Source organism: Periophthalmus magnuspinnatus, chromosome 5 (assembly GCF_009829125.3).
Source record: "Periophthalmus magnuspinnatus isolate fPerMag1 chromosome 5, fPerMag1.2.pri, whole genome shotgun sequence".
Lineage (NCBI taxonomy): Eukaryota > Metazoa > Chordata > Actinopteri > Gobiiformes > Gobiidae > Periophthalmus > Periophthalmus magnuspinnatus.
The window spans coordinates 26,125,208-26,145,119 of NC_047130.1; the positions used below are offsets into that span (position 1 = coordinate 26,125,208).

The 19,912-nt window shown below is 40.7% G+C and overlaps 2 protein-coding genes across 7 annotated transcripts in view; both read right to left on the reverse strand.

The window, feature by feature from the left end:
* Positions 1 to 31: 31 nt before the first annotated feature.
* acad9 (acyl-CoA dehydrogenase family, member 9) lies at positions 32 to 8,284 on the reverse strand. 2 transcript variants are annotated; one of them, XM_055221598.1, is made up of 19 exons: positions 8,018 to 8,284; positions 7,392 to 7,485; positions 7,212 to 7,313; positions 7,026 to 7,132; positions 6,841 to 6,941; positions 6,474 to 6,552; positions 6,223 to 6,394; positions 6,055 to 6,128; positions 5,892 to 5,967; positions 5,563 to 5,633; positions 5,372 to 5,491; positions 5,167 to 5,295; positions 4,703 to 4,782; positions 4,474 to 4,600; positions 4,069 to 4,146; positions 3,363 to 3,491; positions 794 to 866; positions 535 to 649; positions 32 to 245 (listed from the first exon to the last, which is right to left on the reverse strand). In XM_055221598.1, the coding sequence occupies exons 1-18, from the start codon at positions 8,195 to 8,197 to the stop codon at positions 549 to 551; spliced, it is 1,893 nt and encodes a 630-aa protein (XP_055077573.1). In that variant the 5' UTR covers positions 8,198 to 8,284; the 3' UTR covers positions 32 to 245; positions 535 to 548. The 2 variants fall into 2 exon arrangements, with proteins under 2 accessions (XP_055077573.1, XP_033822724.1); XM_033966833.2 differs by having other exon boundaries at positions 32 to 649.
* Positions 8,285 to 9,627: 1,343 nt separating this feature from the next.
* Positions 9,628 to 19,912, reverse strand: part of iqsec1b (IQ motif and Sec7 domain ArfGEF 1b) — an 85,289-nt gene continuing 75,004 nt past the window's right edge. For 3 of the 5 annotated variants that reach the window (XM_033966823.2, XM_055221595.1, XM_055221594.1), the window contains 10 exons: positions 19,474 to 19,596; positions 17,864 to 18,030; positions 16,594 to 16,733; positions 15,806 to 15,835; positions 15,540 to 15,665; positions 15,352 to 15,451; positions 14,986 to 15,147; positions 14,734 to 14,910; positions 13,543 to 13,592; positions 9,628 to 12,982 (listed from right to left, as the gene is read on the reverse strand). In XM_033966823.2, the coding sequence (XP_033822714.2) occupies positions 12,491 to 12,982; positions 13,543 to 13,592; positions 14,734 to 14,910; positions 14,986 to 15,147; positions 15,352 to 15,451; positions 15,540 to 15,665; positions 15,806 to 15,835; positions 16,594 to 16,733; positions 17,864 to 18,030; positions 19,474 to 19,596 (1,567 nt within the window). In that variant the 3' untranslated portion in view covers positions 9,628 to 12,490. The remainder of the gene's footprint in view (positions 12,983 to 13,542; positions 13,593 to 14,733; positions 14,911 to 14,985; positions 15,148 to 15,351; positions 15,452 to 15,539; positions 15,666 to 15,805; positions 15,836 to 16,593; positions 16,734 to 17,863; positions 18,031 to 19,473; positions 19,597 to 19,912) is intronic. The other 2 variants (XM_055221597.1, XM_055221596.1) reach the window with 2 other exon arrangements.

Here is a 19,912-nt window from a genome sequence, read left to right on the forward strand (position 1 = left end):
TTGTTTTGTTACTTTATTTATTTATTTTTTTACAGGAGATTTGACAAAAAATCATCGTTTCTTTACAAGCGAGCAGCTCCGCCTTTGACAGAGGAAGAAAAGGACATTTTTCATTTTAAAGTTGTCACATAAAAAAAGAAAAATCACTGAAGCAACGTATTCACAAACAGAAAATGGGAATTAAAACTGCAAAAAGTGAGCAGAATGTGGTGTCATAAAGAGCACTTCAGCTGGACATCTGACATCTACACAAACGTTTGAATAAACACAATCAGAATGTGTATAAAAGTGTTAGAAAGTTCAACAGTAAAAGGAGTGGACTATTAAGTGACTGAAATCTCTGATCACTGTGTAGCTTTTAACCAGTACGTACACTCCTGAGAAACTCGTTAATCAATTAGACTAAATGAAGAGTCTTTAAAAGTTAAACAGGTCAGATTTGGTTAAGTGCACAGGCCTGGCCCACTACGGTTTACTGTCAATAAATTCAACAGCAGCATTGAATTTATAAATAGAGTTATTCTGTTAAATTACCTCAGGTCGGGAGGTCAGTACGTTCTTTCTAAAGGATGAGAGCAGACGTAGGCTCTGTTGTTCAAAACCTGCGTTGCGATCTTCTTGATGTTGGCGTCGTTGTTCTCCGGAGCGTCTGGAACGGGCAGGAAAAAAGTAAGTACGGTACTCGAATACTCAAAGATAAAGCAACTCCAATATATCTCGGAAAAAAACGCACACAAAATGGGAAAATAAGTGTTGGATTCTGTTCTCGATTATCATTTTAACATGTACTCACGCTTTTGTAACTGAGTCAACATGTAATTGTTCTTAAAGTGCGCCTCGGTGCAGAATGTGTTTGCGAGCAGGACCTAGAAACATCAAAAAGCAACAATTTAGTGGCCACATATGAGGGACGGAGAGTCAAATCTGATGCAGGTGTTGTTGATATCATGGGAACAGCCGGAGCCGCGCGCACAAACGTATAAGCTCCGCGTTTATTGCACATTGTTTTTCATTTAAGAACAGTCATTGAGAAGACGAAACCATTGTTCAAACGTAGTAAACTTTAAACCATGCAAGTGTTGTTTATATTTGCTTTATTTACGCCTGAAGTCAGACGCATCTTCAAAAAGGAAATCTACATAAATCCAAACCGTGATTTTTCCCTTGTTATTGCAGATCTGGTTTGGTCTGCTTCATGTTCCTGATTATAAACAGTGCTGCTCCATTGATACAGTTGTGTTTAGATGCCAAAACTAGTGCCACATGGATGTTTTATATAGAAAATGTCATAGTGGCCTTTTTGTAGTTTACATTTAGCTAAAAATCAAGCTCAGCCCTTTGTACTACAGCCAAAATACGCTGTGTGCACTCAGGAATTATTTCATTTCATAACTTCCTGTTGATTTCCTCTAACAACGGACAACATTCTTTAGAGAGTGTAGAACAAACGTATTTACCCATTTAATATCCAATACTTGTTTGTACATAAGAACTGCACACTTTGCCACGGTGTAAAGTTAGATTTCTAATGCGTGCAACCGTCGGTAATAAACCGTCGCACATTAAAAGTATCATAAAAGAACATGTTGCTTTGACTGTTAACAGAAGCTCCTTGTGTGCTTTTAATTAAGGCTCGTAAAACTATTCATTTTAATTATGATGTGAGCTGTTGGTCTGGCAAATCAGAGACGTAATAAGACACTCAAAGCACGCACTGTCGTAGAAGGGATTTGTTTAGAGACGAAGTATTGCCCTGTAATTGTTTAGTCACACTTGGTTGTATTGATTTTCTAACCAAAGACTGAACAGCTGCCAAATCCTGACGACATAATTGGTTAATTGTACATTTAAAATAAGGAAATTGGTTATTGCTTTGACAGTTAAATTATCTATTTCAATGAAGACAAACAAGTGACTCCACCAGGCCAAGATCTGTGCAGGAGAAGCCAAACTCACAGGAAGAAAATGTTTTTTAAGGTACTTTCAAACATATACACACATGTAATACACACGTAATTAAATAAATGCTAAATAGACAAGTTTAACGCCATAATGCGACAGGTTAGTGTCGTATGAACCATCTCCAACTCTGAGGACTTCAGGGACCGGCCTCCTGCTGGTGCCAGAGTCAGGGCTAAACCAGGGGCTAAACCAGGGGCTAAACCAGGGGCTAAACCAGGGGCTAAACCAGGGACTAAACCAGGGACTAAACCGGGGCAAAACCAGAGCTAAACTAGGGCGAAACTAGGCCGCAACCGGAACTGAACCAGAACTAAACCGGGACTAAACCAGGACTAAACCAGGACAAAACCGGGACTAAACCGGGGCTAAACCAGGACTAAACCAGGGCGCAACTGGAACTGAACCAGGGCTAAACCGGGACTAAACCAGGACTAAACCAGGGCGCAACTGGAACTGAACCAGGGCTAAACCAGGACTAAACCAGGATGAAACCGGGACTAAACTGGGACTAAACCAGAACTAAACCAGGGCGCAACCGGGGCTAAACCGGGACTAAACCAGGGCGCAACCGGAACTGAACCGGAACTAAACCGGGGCTAAACCAGGACTAAACCGGGACTAAACCAGAACTAAACCAGGGCGCAACCGGGGCTAAACCAGGATGAAACCGGGACGAAACCGGGGCTAAACCAGGACTAAACCAGGGCGCAACCGGAACTGAACCGGGGCTAAACCGGGGCTAAACCAGGACTAAACCAGGATGAAGCCGGGACTAAACCAGGGCGCAACCGGAACTGAACCGGGGCTAAACCAGGACTAAACCAGGGCGCAACCGGAACTGAACCGGGGCTAAACCGGGGCTAAACCAGGACGAAACCGGAACTAAACTGGGACTAAACCAGGGTGCAACCGGCACTAAACCGGAAATAAACCGGGACTAAACCTCGACCGGGACTCGACCGGGACTCGACCGGGACTCGACCGGGACTCGACCGGGACTCGACCGGTTTGAAACCAGGACTAAACCAGGACTAAACCAGGACTAAACCAGGACTAAACCAGGACTAAAATAGGACTAAAATAGGACTAAACCAGGACGATGTGAGACAGGCCTCTACTTTGACAATGTTGAAATCCAGGCTCAAAACTGTTCTGTTTAGCTGTGTACGGCTGAAAGATTTTTATTCTGCATTTTTCTGTTTTTTCTTCTGATTCAATGTTAATTTTCTGATGGTTATTTGCGATTCTTTATATTACAGGCAGAAAAATAACATTTATGTAGATAAGCAGATGTAACCTCCACTAGAAAAGTTACTGCGACTTTACCATTATTAAAAGCGTTTAGCTTTGTTAGTAGGAAGCTGGTTTTGAATATTTTATATTTTTATTCTGGGGAGTACCTCGTGATCGTGGTTGCGCAGTCCGATGCTGATGGAGCGACTGGTTCGGGACAGGACTGCAGTCATGGCGTACAGGTTAATAAGCACATCTGCCACTCTCTTCAGGACGAGCTGTTCGTCCACGATGGTCTGCCAACACAAACAATCTACTTTTATTTTCACCTTCTAATGATACACACCATGTGCTACTGGGTCCCACTGTGGGTTTGACAGTTCAAGGCCTCAGTTCAAATTCATAAAGTTTTGTATTTCAACGATCGCATTAACACAATGACACTTGGACAAATCTCACGCTTAAGTCCAGGATGAATTTCAAATGTTTGGTAGGGCTGTTTTTGCTAACCCGATGTTAAGCACGTCTTTAAACATATTGAACTGAGCTATTCACAGATGTTGAGTACAATGCGTTAAAGCTCTCTGAGGACACTTCCCAACTTTTGATTTACATCATACAGGAAGTCTGGAAGGCTGACCTCTTTCCAAAAAGGTTTACAGTTTCTTTGGAAAGTGTTGGACTCCAAAAGTAGAGCTAACTGAGGAGGGGAAAAGGGCCAAAGGGAGGCGGGGGCAGCCACATCCAACACATGCACAGTCACTTCAGGAACACGCTGGAAGATGTGAAGGAGACTGACGACATTATAGACACGGCCATTCAGCTACGTGATACCTCTGGGGCTTTGCTGAAAGGAAATAGATAACAAAATACCTTCCCGTATCTGTACAGCAGACTCTCCACTGTCGACCCAAAATGTGACACATTCAGCTCAAACTTCTTTGCACTTTCCTAAAAACAAGAAATATGATTTATTTTTATGTTTATGAGTTTTGTCGGTAAAAACACTTTACATCTCTTGAGTAAATAACAGGAAGGTAAAATTGTGGTTTGTATTTAATATATACAACAGTTTGATATGTTTTGTCAGGTTCCATGTTATTTTTCTGGTTATTTTAACTTTTTGCGACATAAGTGTCTTTTTATTACTACAAAACAAATATAGTGAGTCGGTCTTTGCATCTGGACTACGACTCCAAAAGCCTAAACAATTATACTTAGATCAAATAATGCATTATAAATAACTTTAACAAACTAATAATGTCCAAGTTGACTTACTGCTAAACTGGGATGAACCACACCGTCTTTCCCGGTCAGTCCATAGTCGACAGAGGCACCGAGAGCCGCTCTCAGCTTTTGTCCTGCCATCCCCAAAGCAAGACCAATGTTACCCTTCTTCATCTCTCTAAGGCATAAACACATGTCTTTAGAATAATATACCCACCAATCTTACAAACACAAATGTAATCTCAACCTTCTGAATTAGAATACCATGTTATTTCCTTACTTGATTTTTCCTGTCAGGATTTTTCCAGCGTACTGCATCCCAGTGAGAGAGATGTACATCCTCAGGATCTCATTGGTCCCCTGACAACAGATTATTATGTAACAGCAAAGAGAGTCTATGAGAGATCATCTGAAAATCTGTTCAGTCCATTATCTCAAAGGGGAAGTGTCCCCTTATGTGAGACACACAAGCTTCACAACAAAGCCCCCTGCTGGACGATTTTAGAATGAACGCACCGCAACAGGAAAAGACTTTCACAAAAATACAATGTGAAGGCCACTAAGGCAATTAGTTACCTCTTTAATCCAAAGCATTAATTACCAATAAATGTTTTGTATAATATAAAACAGCCAATAGTCAAAAAGTAATCATTTGGGGGATGTTTTGGGATATTTCAGCACTAAGGCGCTCACAAGCTCTATGTGGAAAAAGACCCCCAGTCCAAATTAGAAATAAGGGAATACCTCAAAAATGGGCAGGATGCGGCAGTCTCTGACGTACCGCTCAAAGGGGTAGTTTTTGGTGTAACCCACACCCCCGAGAACCTGCAGAGCTTCACTGACACAAATCCAACCTCCCTCTGAACTGAAGATCTGCACACACGGCACATTATGTAATATGGTAGAAAAAAAGCAGGAAATGCCATTTATGAGTCATTCTTGGACTTACTTTCACGATGGCTGCTTCAACAGAACAGTCAGGAAGCCCTGGTTTGTCCATCATTCCTGCAGTGAGGTAGGCCATGCTCTCCATCACGTAAGCGTTCATGGCCATCAGAGCAAACTTTTCCTGCAACAATACACACACTTTGAAAGTATCTGCATGCACAATTATCACATTTTCACATTTAGATATTGTACCTGGATCATTCCAAATTCACTCAGGTTCTTGTTGAACTGCTTCCGTGAGGCAGCGTACTCAGATGTCAGTTCTGTTTAAGACAGACAGGATATTCAGACAGCAGGACACTGGACCTTGCTGTACTAGAAAATACATTAACAAAGACAACGGTGATAAAGTGTAGTGTAGTGACAGAAAGCTGCAACCTCTTTCAATAACCGGCATTTATATTGTCACCAACAACCTTTGCTTTGTTACTGAAGGGATCGGTCTGACTGTTTCATGTATATTTATTCATATTTTCCCCACTTTATCAATAGTCGTGTGTTAAACGTGACAGCTCTGTTACCTATAAGTTTCTTGATCATTCCAGCGGATGAACTGCCCATACTGAACCTTCCAGAATTCAGGATATTCATAGCAACCTGAGATGACATTAAAGCACAGTGTCTTTTATCAACGTGTTTTGACCATTTAGCAGTTAAAACTAAAAGGTAAAAGTGTAAAAGTACCTTGAATCCACCTCCTACTTCTCCAATGACATTCTCTATTGGCACCGGGACATTGTCAAAGGCAACTTCACAAGCTAAAAATGGCAAAATAATTAATACTACATCAAATAAACTACATGTGCAATAATTACGTAAGTAGAGTAAGATTAGTGGGGATTTTTGGCTTACTGTTAGAACCCCGTATTCCCAGTTTGTCTTCAGGCTTCCCACTGGTGATGCCCCCGAAGGCCCTCTCAACAATAAAAGCTGTTATTTTATCCTTCTTCACTCCTTTTTCCTCTACCTCTGTGCGTGCAAATACTGTCATGATGTCTGCAAACCCTCCATTAGAAATCCATATCTGACGAGACAATAAACAATAGAGTTGACAGTCGACTAAAAAACAGCCAGTGCGACGGCGGCGCTCGTGCAGAACTCACCTTAGAGCCGTTGATCAGATAATGAGCACCATCTTCTGACAATGTGGCTCGAGTCTGAATAGAGGCAGCGTCACTTCCACTAAAAATATAGAAAACACTGTAATTCTGCACGCTTTGATGAGTGGGTGGTTGAAATCATCTGTTTAGTCCAGTCAATATACTGTGAATATTGTGTGTATTCCTTTACGCTTGCACTGAGGATCATAAACAGACGGACAGGTAAAGTGACACCAATAACGACATTCTTTTTCACACATTTTTGTCTTTTAGCGGAGTTGGATCAGTTCAGAATTCCTAAATGTATGATTACACTATATACTTTTGCTAATTTCTTAAAATATCTAAAAGTCCTAAAGGTTTTTTTTACCTTCCTGGCTCAGTGAGACAAAAAGCTGCTACGTGTTCTCCAGTAGCCAGTTTTGGCAAATATTTCTTCTTCTGTTCTTCACTTCCAGCTATTAGGATCCCCTGTACACATTAAAAGTAAGCAGTTTGAATTGATTAAAAAAAGTCTATTACTCGCTGGCACTAATAGTATGATAACTACTTTACCTTGAGACCAATGGCTTGATGTGCAGCCAGTGTAACCGCGATAGAACCATCTAAAGCAGTGATCTCAGCTAGCCGTGCGTACATTGTGTTAGACAGTCCGAGACCGCCTGAGGACAAAGAATAGCTGCGTTACATCTGGCAACAGCACGAGAAACCATCCAAATAATGACGGAGAGTAATGCTCACCATACTCCTCTGGAATTTGCATCCCAAACAGGCCCAGTTCTTTGAGTCCATTAAGTGTTTCAGGGGGAATTTTGGCTTCTCTGTCAATCTTCGCCGAGTCCACTGTTGATTGAAGTTATAGGATTATTTAGTTGCGTGCAAAACTTGAGACTACTTAAAATAAGAAATCCTTGTACGTACCTTCTTCGCTAAAGAATTTCTCAACAGGTGCAACAAGCTGACTAATCTCTTCAACTTCATCATTAGAGATTTCTGGAAAGGGGAAAACTTCTTTCTGCAGAGCAAGAGCAATATAGTCAGTTTTTGGGACTGAATGATATGTTGTCAATCATTTTAGTAACAAGGAAAGCTGCTGGATGAACCGAACCAGACATAAACAGGGGAGAAATACGGCCTAACTACCTTGGATTTCTTCTTTTGCATTATTTGCTTTTAAAATACTGAACCAACATGAATCAATCAATGGAGTAAGATTATGGGTAAGTTACTGTTTACTAAATTAAGTTAGTAAATGCAAATCATGTATACCAATTAACCATGAGGATAACCAATTTACTCATACGTTTATATCTTTGTAAAATATATTGTCATGTGTCTTATCAAGTGTGTTATCAGGTGATCATGTGGGTGTGATGCTCCAGTCACTGTGGCACATGGAGGTTATTCAGGGACAGCTCTGTGAAGTGTCCTGTGCAGCTGAGAGAAACTTATTTGAGCTCCTTGTTAGTCATAATGGACGTTTTCTTTATTTATTCCATCATTTCGAGCTCGTCCTATAAGTCTCCCGTGTCCCAGTGTCCTCCTACCTTGTTTACTTGCCCCATAAACAGATCCTTGGCGTATGCGAGCTGTCGGGACTGAGTTCTGAAGGATCTTTTTTGCTGTTGTTGAAGCAGTACCGCTTGTTTCCCGGCATGACTGGCGAGAAAACGTTTCCCAGTTTGTTTCACACATTTGGATAAAAGAAGTATTCCGTTCACGTTCATTATTATCCTCAAATAAATCCACCCAAAAATGTAAACTGTGTGGATTCCAGTTCGCCGACAACTCTCCACCTTTCACCCGTTTCTGTCGCAGACTTATGACCTCCCTCTGTCGCAGACGTGTGACGTAAGCATGAGACGTTCAAGGAGAGTATGTGTAAGAGAAGTGTGAAAAAAGTTGCACGGGTAGTATAATAAAAAATTGTTATTAACTTTACTAAATTGCAATTTTTTGTTTGCTTCCTTCTTAAACAAAAGGAAGCAAACAGACTCGGAGTTGTTAGGTTTAAATAGGTTTATTCATTAACGCCGTGTCAATATAAATATAGAGACAATAATGAAAAAAAAAAAAAAAATCTAAATAAAAATAGCACGTAGCGTATATTACCTCAGTTTCTAAAATCCTACTAATATATACTATATTAAAGGTTATAAATAATTTTAGTGATGCCAAATCCAATGTATTTAAGGAACTTTCGTGACAGACGTAAATATTTCCGACAACATTTAAACGCATTGTATAGTAGCAGTTCAGTGCTACAAATACCTATTAAAACCACTAGATGGCGCTAAAAGCATTTTAAAATAGCTATATACCATTTATACACCATAGTTACACCATAGTTACCATTCCAAAAGTATTAATGTAGAGTAAAAGAGCCCACTATATGTAGCCTATTGCCCCATATTTTAACATTTTATTTTACTATGCCTCTCATGAGCCAACAATTTTATCATTCAGCTTTTATCATAAAAGATAAACAATAGGCTTTTGACTAAATCATCATCACATGGCAAGACACTGCATAGAGATAATTTATGCACTAATTCTGAGAGTAGCTTTGGCACTGAAACAAGACATGATGTTTATGTTCAGTTTCATACATGGGTCCCCTCTTCTATCCTTGATGACGTCTGGAGGAGGATGTGACCCCACCCCCAGTTTAAAGCTGTCAGCTATTTTTAGCTCCAGCAGCTCAAGGGCCAGACAAACGCAGCAGCCAGGGTAAACTGTCAGTCAGACCACCTGCTACAGTCGGGCAGCCAGCCAAGCACTTTTACTGAGCAAGGGCTGAATTAAAAATGAGTGCACTGCTGCTTTGCCCTTCATTATCTCACAAAACATCCACAAGCCTTAAGCATTCCTTATTGAGGGAGAGGAAAACAGCAACACGGTTTAGGTCAATGTGATTTATGGCTTATACGCTCAGTTTGTGACATGCATGCGGAATATAAACTGGAGAGCATCACCACAGTCAACTACTGATGAGTCAAAACTAGACCTGAAATTAGGCTTCTGCTCACGTTCAGACTTTACAAACAAAACAAAACGCTGAAAAAACAAACCCAAAAGAGGCTACTTGTGCTTTACGCTGCAGTAAAGCTCTACCATACGAGCAGAGATTAAGAGAGATGGACCGACCACACAACAGTTTATTTATTTGACTTTATTTTGTGTTCTCAACATTGTCACAGTACTAGTTTTACATCAATAGGGGTTTGTCTACTTTAGAAACAGAATGCATAATAAAATAACTGCTCTTGTCCCTCCCCTTTGACTTTAACTGTAGTTTGCTGTACTGTCGACTTGTTCCTATGATATTTCAGGCTGAGAATATTGTGATGATTATGTCAAATATCAAAGGGGAGCTGGAACACACATTCAATGTAACTGCACACATTGAGTAGTAATATAATTATATAATAATAATTTACATATATTTACATATATTCTTCCCACCCGACATTTAAAATCCCCCTTTACATATGTCCACGTGGATTTGTATTTACAACGTTCCTGTACAGTGGAGGCGTAATGCATGCTGGAGAATAACACAACTCCGAAATGGAAAATCAAAAATGGAGGGGCAGGTTTAGATGTTTTCCAAGTGTAAACAAGCGTCGCTGAAGGTTTAAGGTAGGCATACCCGCCACTTGGTAGAACAATAAAAAAGACAAACAAGAAAATACAATATAGGCATCAATGGCATGCAACAAAGCACCGCACATGGACTGGAGAATACTGGGTCGTGTGTGGAAAGAGTCCAAATCTAAAGCGTGTTATTAACAATGCCTAAAGTACAGGTAAAGGTAAGATTACAAACGCTCACAGAATCATAATAAACTGTTTTGTGTACAGTCTGTCAGCCCCCAAATCAAATTCACAGCTGTTGTCTCAAATTCCAGGTCATTTAATGTTTGTAGAATGATGATAAACGTTTGGGGACATTAAATTACCCAAATAGAATGTTTACTAGTACAGCAAATACCGTCGAAGGAAAGTGTAACAATCAGATTGCTGAAAAGCCCGTTGTAAACATGTATCGGCCTCTCGTTTCACAAAAGACATAAAAGTACCAGTCAACGACAACATCGGCCTATGAGCCACTATAAACACGTAAAGGATCATAATATCAGCCTACAGAGGAAGAACGTTTTGGTTTTTTGTTTCATAATAACCAAATACTAATCTTCACTTCTACCTGGAGAGTACGTCAGAGGGTAAGTGCAGGTCGTGTGTTTAAATCCGTACGGACACGTCATTGAAAAGCAAACGAGGGGAAAATACAAACATACATAAAAAAACAACACAAATAAAACATGGCAAAATAATACATATATTGCACATACGACTTGACTCCATCTTGTAACGTTCAAACAGGTTGGATTACACTCAAGTGCTGTGTAAAAGTTGCTGTGTTTGCCCCAGCGCAGTCTCCAGCATGCATACAATACCAAAATATGTTAAACTGATATTAAAACTGCCATTTGTGATGAGTGCAGGGTGCAACGCCATCACCATCGCCATCGCCGTCACAGTTTGATAATTACTGATGTTGGAAGTGTCCGTTTTTCGATGCACAGTGAATCCTGCAGGTCCCACACTCAGCCAGCTGAGAGTTTTCAATCTGGACAGTAAAATGAACTGTTTAAACATGTGCTACTACAGTGTTTGTCTGCCCCGTCTGTAGCAAAAATACCCCAAAAATAAAATAATATCGGACAAGCAGGTCTAAAGGGTCGACATTCAAAACAGTCCGTTAGTTCATCGCAGCTTAGAAATAGAATATAGTGAAAAAACTGTAACGCAAAGGCAACCGTCTGTACGTGACTCCCGTTTACAGACGCACACTGGAAATCCTTCTGTGAAACAACAATCGCAGCACAATCCCGCCACGTTTGATGTCCGTTTGTTCTGTGAATAGTATAATACTGGATTTTGTGAATAAAAATCTAAGCACAAATATACATAAAGCAATTTCTCGTGACTAACTTATTAAATGCTTGAATAATTGGCACATTGATCACTGCTAACAGAGATATCACAGTGCACTCTGAGCTACGGCTACAGTAAATACTCGTAAAAATTCGATTAAAGGATTTCACTCATTCGGTATAGACTGTATTTAAAGTTGAGCAAGCCAAAACTTAAAAAAAAGAAAGACAACAAATCTCACCGTCGTCCCTAAACTGGACTGGAAATACAGGAAGTACAATCATCTGAGGATATCTTAAAATGTTTTGAATTACCCAAATATACACTGTTCTGTTACTTTACACAGAAATGCAAATTGATAATGGTGTTATCTTACAACAACAGTGACTTGAGGGTGAATTAAAACTATTTGGAACCACTGGAAAAAACAATTCCTAAAAAGCTACAAAAAGGAGAATATTTTGTCTTTGCTTTTTCAAATGGCATTGCATCAGCTTTAGAAACAGTGCTCGGAAATACATCTATTTCTCTCACAAAAACCATCCCCTGAATAGATATAGTCATATAAGTTAAAATTTATTAATCACATTTGTGACGTACTAGTAATATATTTGTGTATATTACTGAGGAGAACAGTACTCGTGGTCTTGTGCATGCTATAGCAGTAGAGAAGCTTCCTGACATAACACCTGAAATGAAGATTAAGAGGATCATGAAGATACTGAGGGAGGCACTGCGTCTCATCCACTCCCAGCAATGTGTCTACGTGTCCAAGTGTCCGCGCGTCCAAGTGTCCGCGCGTCCAAGTGTCCGCGCGTCCAAGTGTCCAGTTATAGCTCAGTCCGAGTTCCTCTGCGTTCAGGACAGTAAAAAGGAGTGGACGAATCGGGTGGTACTTTAGAGGCCTGACTGTCCTTTTATTTTTATTCAGGACGTTTCGTTATGTTGACTAATACACGTTTCAACAGATTCTACATGGTTTACATTTTTGTATTGGCACAACGACGGCTACTGTGGTTTATTTTTCCATTCTTAGTTGTACCTGCGACTTGTTCCAGTCCTCTTTACTGTCTCTGGACTCACACCACGGTGCTGATGCCGCTGTGCTTGGGCTTTGTGCTGCCGGCGCCCTGTGCGGAGCTCGGGGGTGGGCCGTGGTGGTGCGGGTGTGCTTGGTGCCCCCCGTGGGTGTGCTGGCCGTGGGGGTGCGGCGGGTGGAACTGGTGGGGCGGGTGCTGCAGGTGCGGCGGCGGGTGGAAGTGGTGGTGGTGGTGATAAGGTGGAGGGTTCTGCGTCACGTGACAGAACTGGGCGTGGTGGGGGTGCGCCGGGGCCCCCGCCTCGGGCTCTCCCCGGGCCGTGTGGTGCAGGGTCACGGGGTGCGGCGTGTGCGAGATGAGGGTGGGGTGTGGGCTCTGGGGCGTAGGACTGGGGGATTTCACACGTCTGGTCCCGAACAGAGACCCCAGCAGGGACGCGGAGTTGGGGAGGGTCTGTCCGCTGTGGCGGGACGGACAGTCTCGGCTGGAGGGAGGTCTTCTGCGCATGTGAGGGCTGCTAATGATGGACCCCTGAATGAGACGAGACACAGTTAGAGCAGCTGAAAGCGTCGTCTTTTCTTTATAATAAGTCCTGAACCGCACAGAAATGCAACGTGAAAAGCTTCTGTGAATTATTAGCGTGACAGTCCTGCACCTCCCCCCATGTTTCTCACTGTTTGTTTTTTTTTTATTTATTTTAGTTCCCATCCAGTTAGTTGTAAATTGAACACATTACTTATAAATCTGGTTTTCTATTTAAAGGTAAACAAAAAGTAACATCTAAACATCACACAAGCAAAGTATGAGAACGGTCATGCCAATAATTCATGCAAGAGACAAAACAAAACTACACTACTCCACAAAAATGCCCCCTTTACACAGACTTTTAGTGGTTAAATAGTACAAGACGTCCAAATTCAGTACTGTGTGAAAGGAGCGCAGTAGTTTAGTATCCATGCCATGCTACAGAGACTTCTACATAATTCTAGTACATGCAGCATCACCTAAAAAACTAAAAGCAGGAGAGAAACGCAACATAAGCGTGCATGCTAAGGTCAAAGGTCACCTCATTATCGACTTTTACCACTTACTTCCAGATTGCTGTCTAGTGATCCTGCACTGCTGCGTCTCCCGCGCTTACCTGCCCGGAACATCACATATCACTTTTTTGAAAAACATGAAGTTTACACAGCTCTGGCTACAAAACTCTCACGACACAAACTAAACGACGTCAAATAAGAAGTTTGGTGACGTCGCAAAAAGTGGACATAGTAGAGTCGAGAATTAGAGCTTCTTCTCGGCTTCAGTCCAGACATTAAAACAAAGTGTTAAGGGTTGAATTATAGTTATGTTTCCTCTAGAGAATCATAAAAGAGTGCGTCCCTCTAAGAGCAAATGTAGCACAGGCTGGATTCTCCTCGATCTCTGAGCTGCTTCTCCTGTAATCAAGGCCCTTCACAGCCCTATACGTCATTATTAAATGGTAAAATGATTTCTGTAATAGTCTGAACTGAACCAAGGTCATTCTGTGTTTTGTGACGCTCTTCCCCCCGTGGTTAATACATCTTACCACAAAGACATTCAAATAGACCGCTGTGACCTACATTACCCGCCTCCTCCCACCGCCCGTGATGAAGGATTATCATTACGATCGCTCCGAGTACATTACACCTGCACTGATTACAGAACCATCTTAATCTGATCCACAGGAGGCAGATCCGTCACAGGGAACACCTCACTCTGGAGCGAGTGACCACATTTTTCTACAGTTTTAGGTCAAACAATTCAACACATTTTTATTACTTTTAGAATTATGTTAAAAGACAAAAAAACGGCTTTACTGGTTGAATATTTTACCCGGTGAAGTCAGATATAATAAAGTGCACTCGCTCCTCCTCAAACACTCTGAACAATCACAGACAATTTGAGGTTGACCTGATTATTGACGACAAATATGCAGAATAATTATCAAGAAGTTTATTCATTCTCATTTTACCACAGCCACTCCATGCCATGCAGCTCATCTGTTTGACAACAGACGATGATTAGTAATGAAGATAAACCGTCACACGCTACGGCGCTAACGACAGCCCAACACGAGCTCGTTCTCTGGGCTCGTCTGTGCTTTTTACCATTTTAGAGTCTGTACTTCATGAACAAAAATGTAACCTCTAATCTCCGACACCAAGGGCGGGGGAAAGTACACAGTGTTCTTCTAAACTACTTTTGAGCTCTGACAAACTTTTCACTTTACTTATCGCCTTCCTCTGCCCCACATGTACCTGCATCAGAAAGGTCCCGCAGAGAACTGCTCAGGGCGCTCCTCTTTAGACCTTCTCCGATGGCGTAGCTGTCATCCAGGCTCGCTCGACTTAGGTTACCATTTCCTGTGTCCTTTTTCAGCCCTGAGCACTGCGACATGCTGACTCTCACCACTCCCTTCTGCTTTTCCAGTTCAGCTGTTAAACAAAACCACTGACATTTACAAACCAACTTCTTTTCTCTTCACCGTGACAAATATTTTAAACGCTCACATTCTATCCTGTACTTCTCCATCTCCTGCACCTCTGCGATGGACTCACGCAGGTCGTCTGTAAACTTCTTTCGGTCTTGAGGGTTGGGAGCGTTAAAGTTTATGAGGACTTTAATCTCCGCTCCGGGTATGGCTGACGTTAAACGGACTCCGTTGGGGTAATCTGCGAGGATAAAAATCACAACAGCTTAACTAAACTGATCACACAGAATTATCACGTGTTGTTTAAACATCCAAATCCGGCCTAGAGGTAAGACAGGACTAAAACAGGAGTAAATTAGAGCTAATAATGAGACAAATAAGACAAAATCGAGACCGTAAGAAGAGCATCAATGTCACAGGTTTATTTGAAAGTTCTTACACTTACACTGATTCTCAAAGAGCAGAACTTGCATCCCATAGAGAGAAAACGACTGTCGAAAGCTGTAAGTCACCGAGTTTTTCTTTTTCTGGAAGATCTTCGTCACCTATGAACAAAGAGAAGATGTCCGCTCTTGAAATACATTTTAATGCCAAGTGACTGATGCTGAGATGGAATAACAAAGTCGTCCGTACCACGAGCAGATCATTGAACAGAAAAATCTCTCTTTGATGCAGGCCCAGTTTCTGTGGTTTGTTGGGATCGGGGACTTCAAAGAGTCGGCAGTAGCACACGAGTCTCCGATGGGGTAATGACAGGACCTACAGAGGATTAAATAATGCAGGTTATTCAGAATTTTACTTTAATTTAGACTTTTCGTGCAGCCAAATAAAACATATTCAGAATTTATTGTGTAAACTGTGAAAAGGACGTTGTTTTCAATCAAATATCCAACACTTACACAACCAAGTCCATGATGTAACGACCCAATCTGAAAAAGAAAAAGATGCATTAGTAAAATTATATCGTGTTACTGTATTATCTCATGTATCTGACGTCTGACTGACAGTAATCACTAGCAGGACATGCAACAATACGCTTGTAGTTTGTTCTTATAAATGGAAACTATGGAAACTGAACTTTACGTTTTCTGGTGGAGGATCAGCTGATACTTGACAGAGTTGATTTCCTTGAATGCTTTTAAATCTAAACTGAGAGCTCTCGAGTCCATAACATGCACTTGTTTTTCTTTTTCATAATCTGTTTGTCTTTTCCTGTTATCTCTTTGTAATTATGTAACTGTATTTTTTATTTGCTGCTGCCGCTTGGCCAGGACTCACTTGAAAAAGAGGTTTTTAATCTTAATGGTTAAATAAATGTTAAATAAATAAATAAATTAAGGTAGTAGGACATTAAAATTATTTATTATACACTGATACAATTCCACATGCTCAGAAAAACTTTAAAAAGCATGATTTTTTGAGTGGGGTTGTCTGTTTTGTCTCCTCCTCCAGAAAACTTACACAGTCCAGCTTTAGTCTTATATGACCGTGTGTATAGACTTTCCATTTTAAGAGCAGTTTTATTCATTCGGTTAAAGTGTGTCCTTAATATTTCGTGTCATCGCTACAAAATGAAAATTGGCTGCGCACACGATCTGCTCCAGAGTGGAACAGAAGACCGCAGCTGTCTGAGCGAAGCAGCCCAGGGCACATTCAAAACGACACTCAAAACGACTCTCAAACGCACCGGCTTTTTCCCAACTATGAGCTTCTCCACCTTCTGAACTTGAGACACATGGTCCTCGTTCGTCTTTAGCTCTCGCTTCCTGATGCGCTCATAGATTCCGACGAGCATTTCACGGGGGATGTCCTCTCCGTCGTCCACTCCTGTCAACGCAAATGTGAGGAATCAGAGTCATTTCTATTGAGTGAAAAACCACAGAGTAAGAGAAAAGAAGCTGAGAAAAGAAAAACAGAGAAAAGTTACCAACAAAAAAAACAGAGAAAAGAAAAAACAGAGAAAAGTTACCAACAAAAAACTGGGAAAAGAAAAAACAGAGAAAAGTTACCAACAAAAAAACAGAGAAAAGAAAAAACTGAGAAAAGAAAAAAAAGAGAAAAGTTACCAACAAAAAAAACAGAGAAAAGAAAAAACTGAGAAAAGAAAAAAAAGAGAAAAGTTACCAACAAAAAACTGGGAAAAGAAAAAACAGAGAAAAGTTACCAACAAAAAAACAGAGAAAAGAAAAAACTGAGAAAAGAAAAAAAAGAGAAAAGTTACCAACAAAAAAACAGAAAAGTTACAACAAAAAGCTGAGAATGTACAAGATTTAACAGCGCTCTTACCTATTTTATTAAGTCCAATGTAACATGCAACCCAGCCCCTCTAACCATAACCCCTAAAACACATGTGTCAAACTCAAGGCCCGGGGGCCAAATGCGGCCCGCCACGTCATTTTACATGGCCCACGACAAGGTAAATTAAAAGTTCTGACTGACTTAAAATACTCAGTTACACAGCCTTTTTTTCATATCTATGCAAATCCATGTCCAATATTTGTAACTTGAATAAATAATAAATATAGAAACGGTTAATTACATCTGGCCTTTTTAGAGCAACTATTTTGTTGACGTGGCCCTCGGTGAAAATGAGTTTGACGCCCCTGCCCTAAAATAAATAAAAGAGCAACCACGTTTAACTCTGCAATGTCAAAGCTGTTCATTTCTCCTTGCCCTTAATACTATTTTTTAATTACTCCCATATGAGCCAAGAAATTAGTTACCCAAAACCCCCGCTAATACCCCCATAATCTGCAGAGAGCAACTATAAAAAGTGCTCGGCTTTAACTACTGAGATTCTTTGACCATGACGTCCAAAAATAGAGCAATGACAAGGCCATTAATCAAAGCAAAGAGCATGCACAGAGTCTGCAGGAGGACGAATGTTTATCCCCGTGACGGTGGATCTTACTGGTCAGGAGGGGTGGGCATTCTGGACGTAATAAGGTGAAGTTTACCTCGAAGGTTCTTGACAAAGTCCTCCAGTTTCATCTTGCGTTCTGGTTTGACGTTGGGGCTGTACATGTCAGTGTTGAGGAGGATGATCGCGAAGGCCAGGATGAAGATGGTGTCTGGGTTTCGGAACTGCCGGACCACGCCGGGGTTACAAATGCAGTACCGCTGACTGTGGTGGCGTAAAATAAAGTGAAAATTAGTTTACAAATGGGTCACTTTACTCAAAAAAATCGTAAATATTGTATGAAAAACTGCAGTATGTACTATCCAAGTGCACATTTCTAATAAAGACATATGTGTATTACTGTATTTTCCGGAATATAAGTCGCTCCGGAGTCAAAAATTACATTAAAAAAAAAAAAAAAAAACGCGTGGCTGTCAATTTGTCAGTGTGACCATAACAAAAATGTGAAAATATATACTCAAATGCGACTTATATTCCACGTCTGAGTATAAGTCACACCCGGACAAACTATGAAAAGAGAAAAAAGTGCGACTTATAATGCGGAAAATACGGTAAAAGTATTTATGAAAAACACAATTAAAGATGTGTTTTTATAAATATAGAAAGGGAATAATCATTGTTTGTGTGTTTAAGCCTATTTACATACACATTGGGCGTTTACAGACACGTTGTAATCCCCCAAAACACAACTTTGCGTCATTATTCCGGCGGATGTTGTGTTGCTTGTGTTGTGTGCACTGAGCTGCAGGCGGCTCCGGTAAAGTGCCTCTGGAATAGTGTGTCCTTGCTCCGTGCTGATGCTGGAGGAAGCACATTCTCATAGACTTTACTGCACTTTTCTACTGTTGATATGCAGTAAATAAATAAGCCTCAGGCGGGTTGTGAGTGTGTGCGTTTAAATGTGTCTCTTGTTTGTTGTGTCCAAGCAGATCCTAAACTTGAACTATCTTTTAATACGTGGTCGCACACACAGTTTATAAAAGTGAATGCTGCTTTGGTGGATAATGGAATAAAACCCAGAAAACAAACAGTACGGTGCTTGAACTTTTACAGGGGAGAACTTGGATACAACTTACTTTAGTAAATGTGGCTTATGTGACTGAGTTAATGGAGAATGCACCTGATTGTAACTTGTAATTTAGTACTATAATGTATTAAATAATATGTATTTTCTGGAGTATAAGTCGCACCAGAGTATAAGTCGCACCGGAGTATAAGTCGCACCGGACAAAAAATGCATTATAATGAAGAAATAAACATGTATTTCACATATAAATCACATCTGAGTATAAGTCGCACCAGAATATGAGTCTCACCAGAGTATAAACTGCCCCAGAATATAAATCGCACCAGCCAAAAAAATGCATAATAATGAAAAAAACCAACAAATTTCACATATAAATCACATCTGAGTATAAGTCGCACCTGGGGCCAAACTATAAAAAAAAAAAAGTGCAATGTATAATCCGGAAAATATGGTAAATATTATGATGTGATTAAGTGTGATTGGTGCCTCTGTTTAAATAACCTGCAGATACTGGCACTAGGAGGTGAGATTATGTAGTAAATAACCTGCTGTTATGTAGTTAATAACCTGCAGATACTGGCACTAGGAGGTGAGGGTTTTGCAGTAAAATGTGGAGTTACCTGAAGGCCTCAATGAGCCGCTCCACCTTCTGCGCCTCCCCCTGAACTCGGATGTGAGCCTGGAACTTCCTGAGCGCCTCGTCCAACTCCATCACCGAGAAGTCCATTTCATCCACGACGCAGCTGCAGAGACACAGGGATTTTGTACTTTTTCCACACAGAACACGATATTAACGTTACAATGAACTCTTAGGCTGATATTTGTGTTTTTATTGCTCAAAAATACCTTGAAAAACACCTTGAAAAACAACTGTCCACAGATTTTAGCTGTAATTTGGCCTAGTGGAGTCATTTTCTTTTATCGTACAGCGAAACATTCCAGGAAACCCCAAAATAATCCACGTTCTTTATCGTTTTTGTGTGAATTAACAATCAGCAGCAACATTAAGGAGATGTACAAGGAGAGAAAACTGAAACCTAATCATAGACGAGTGTGTAA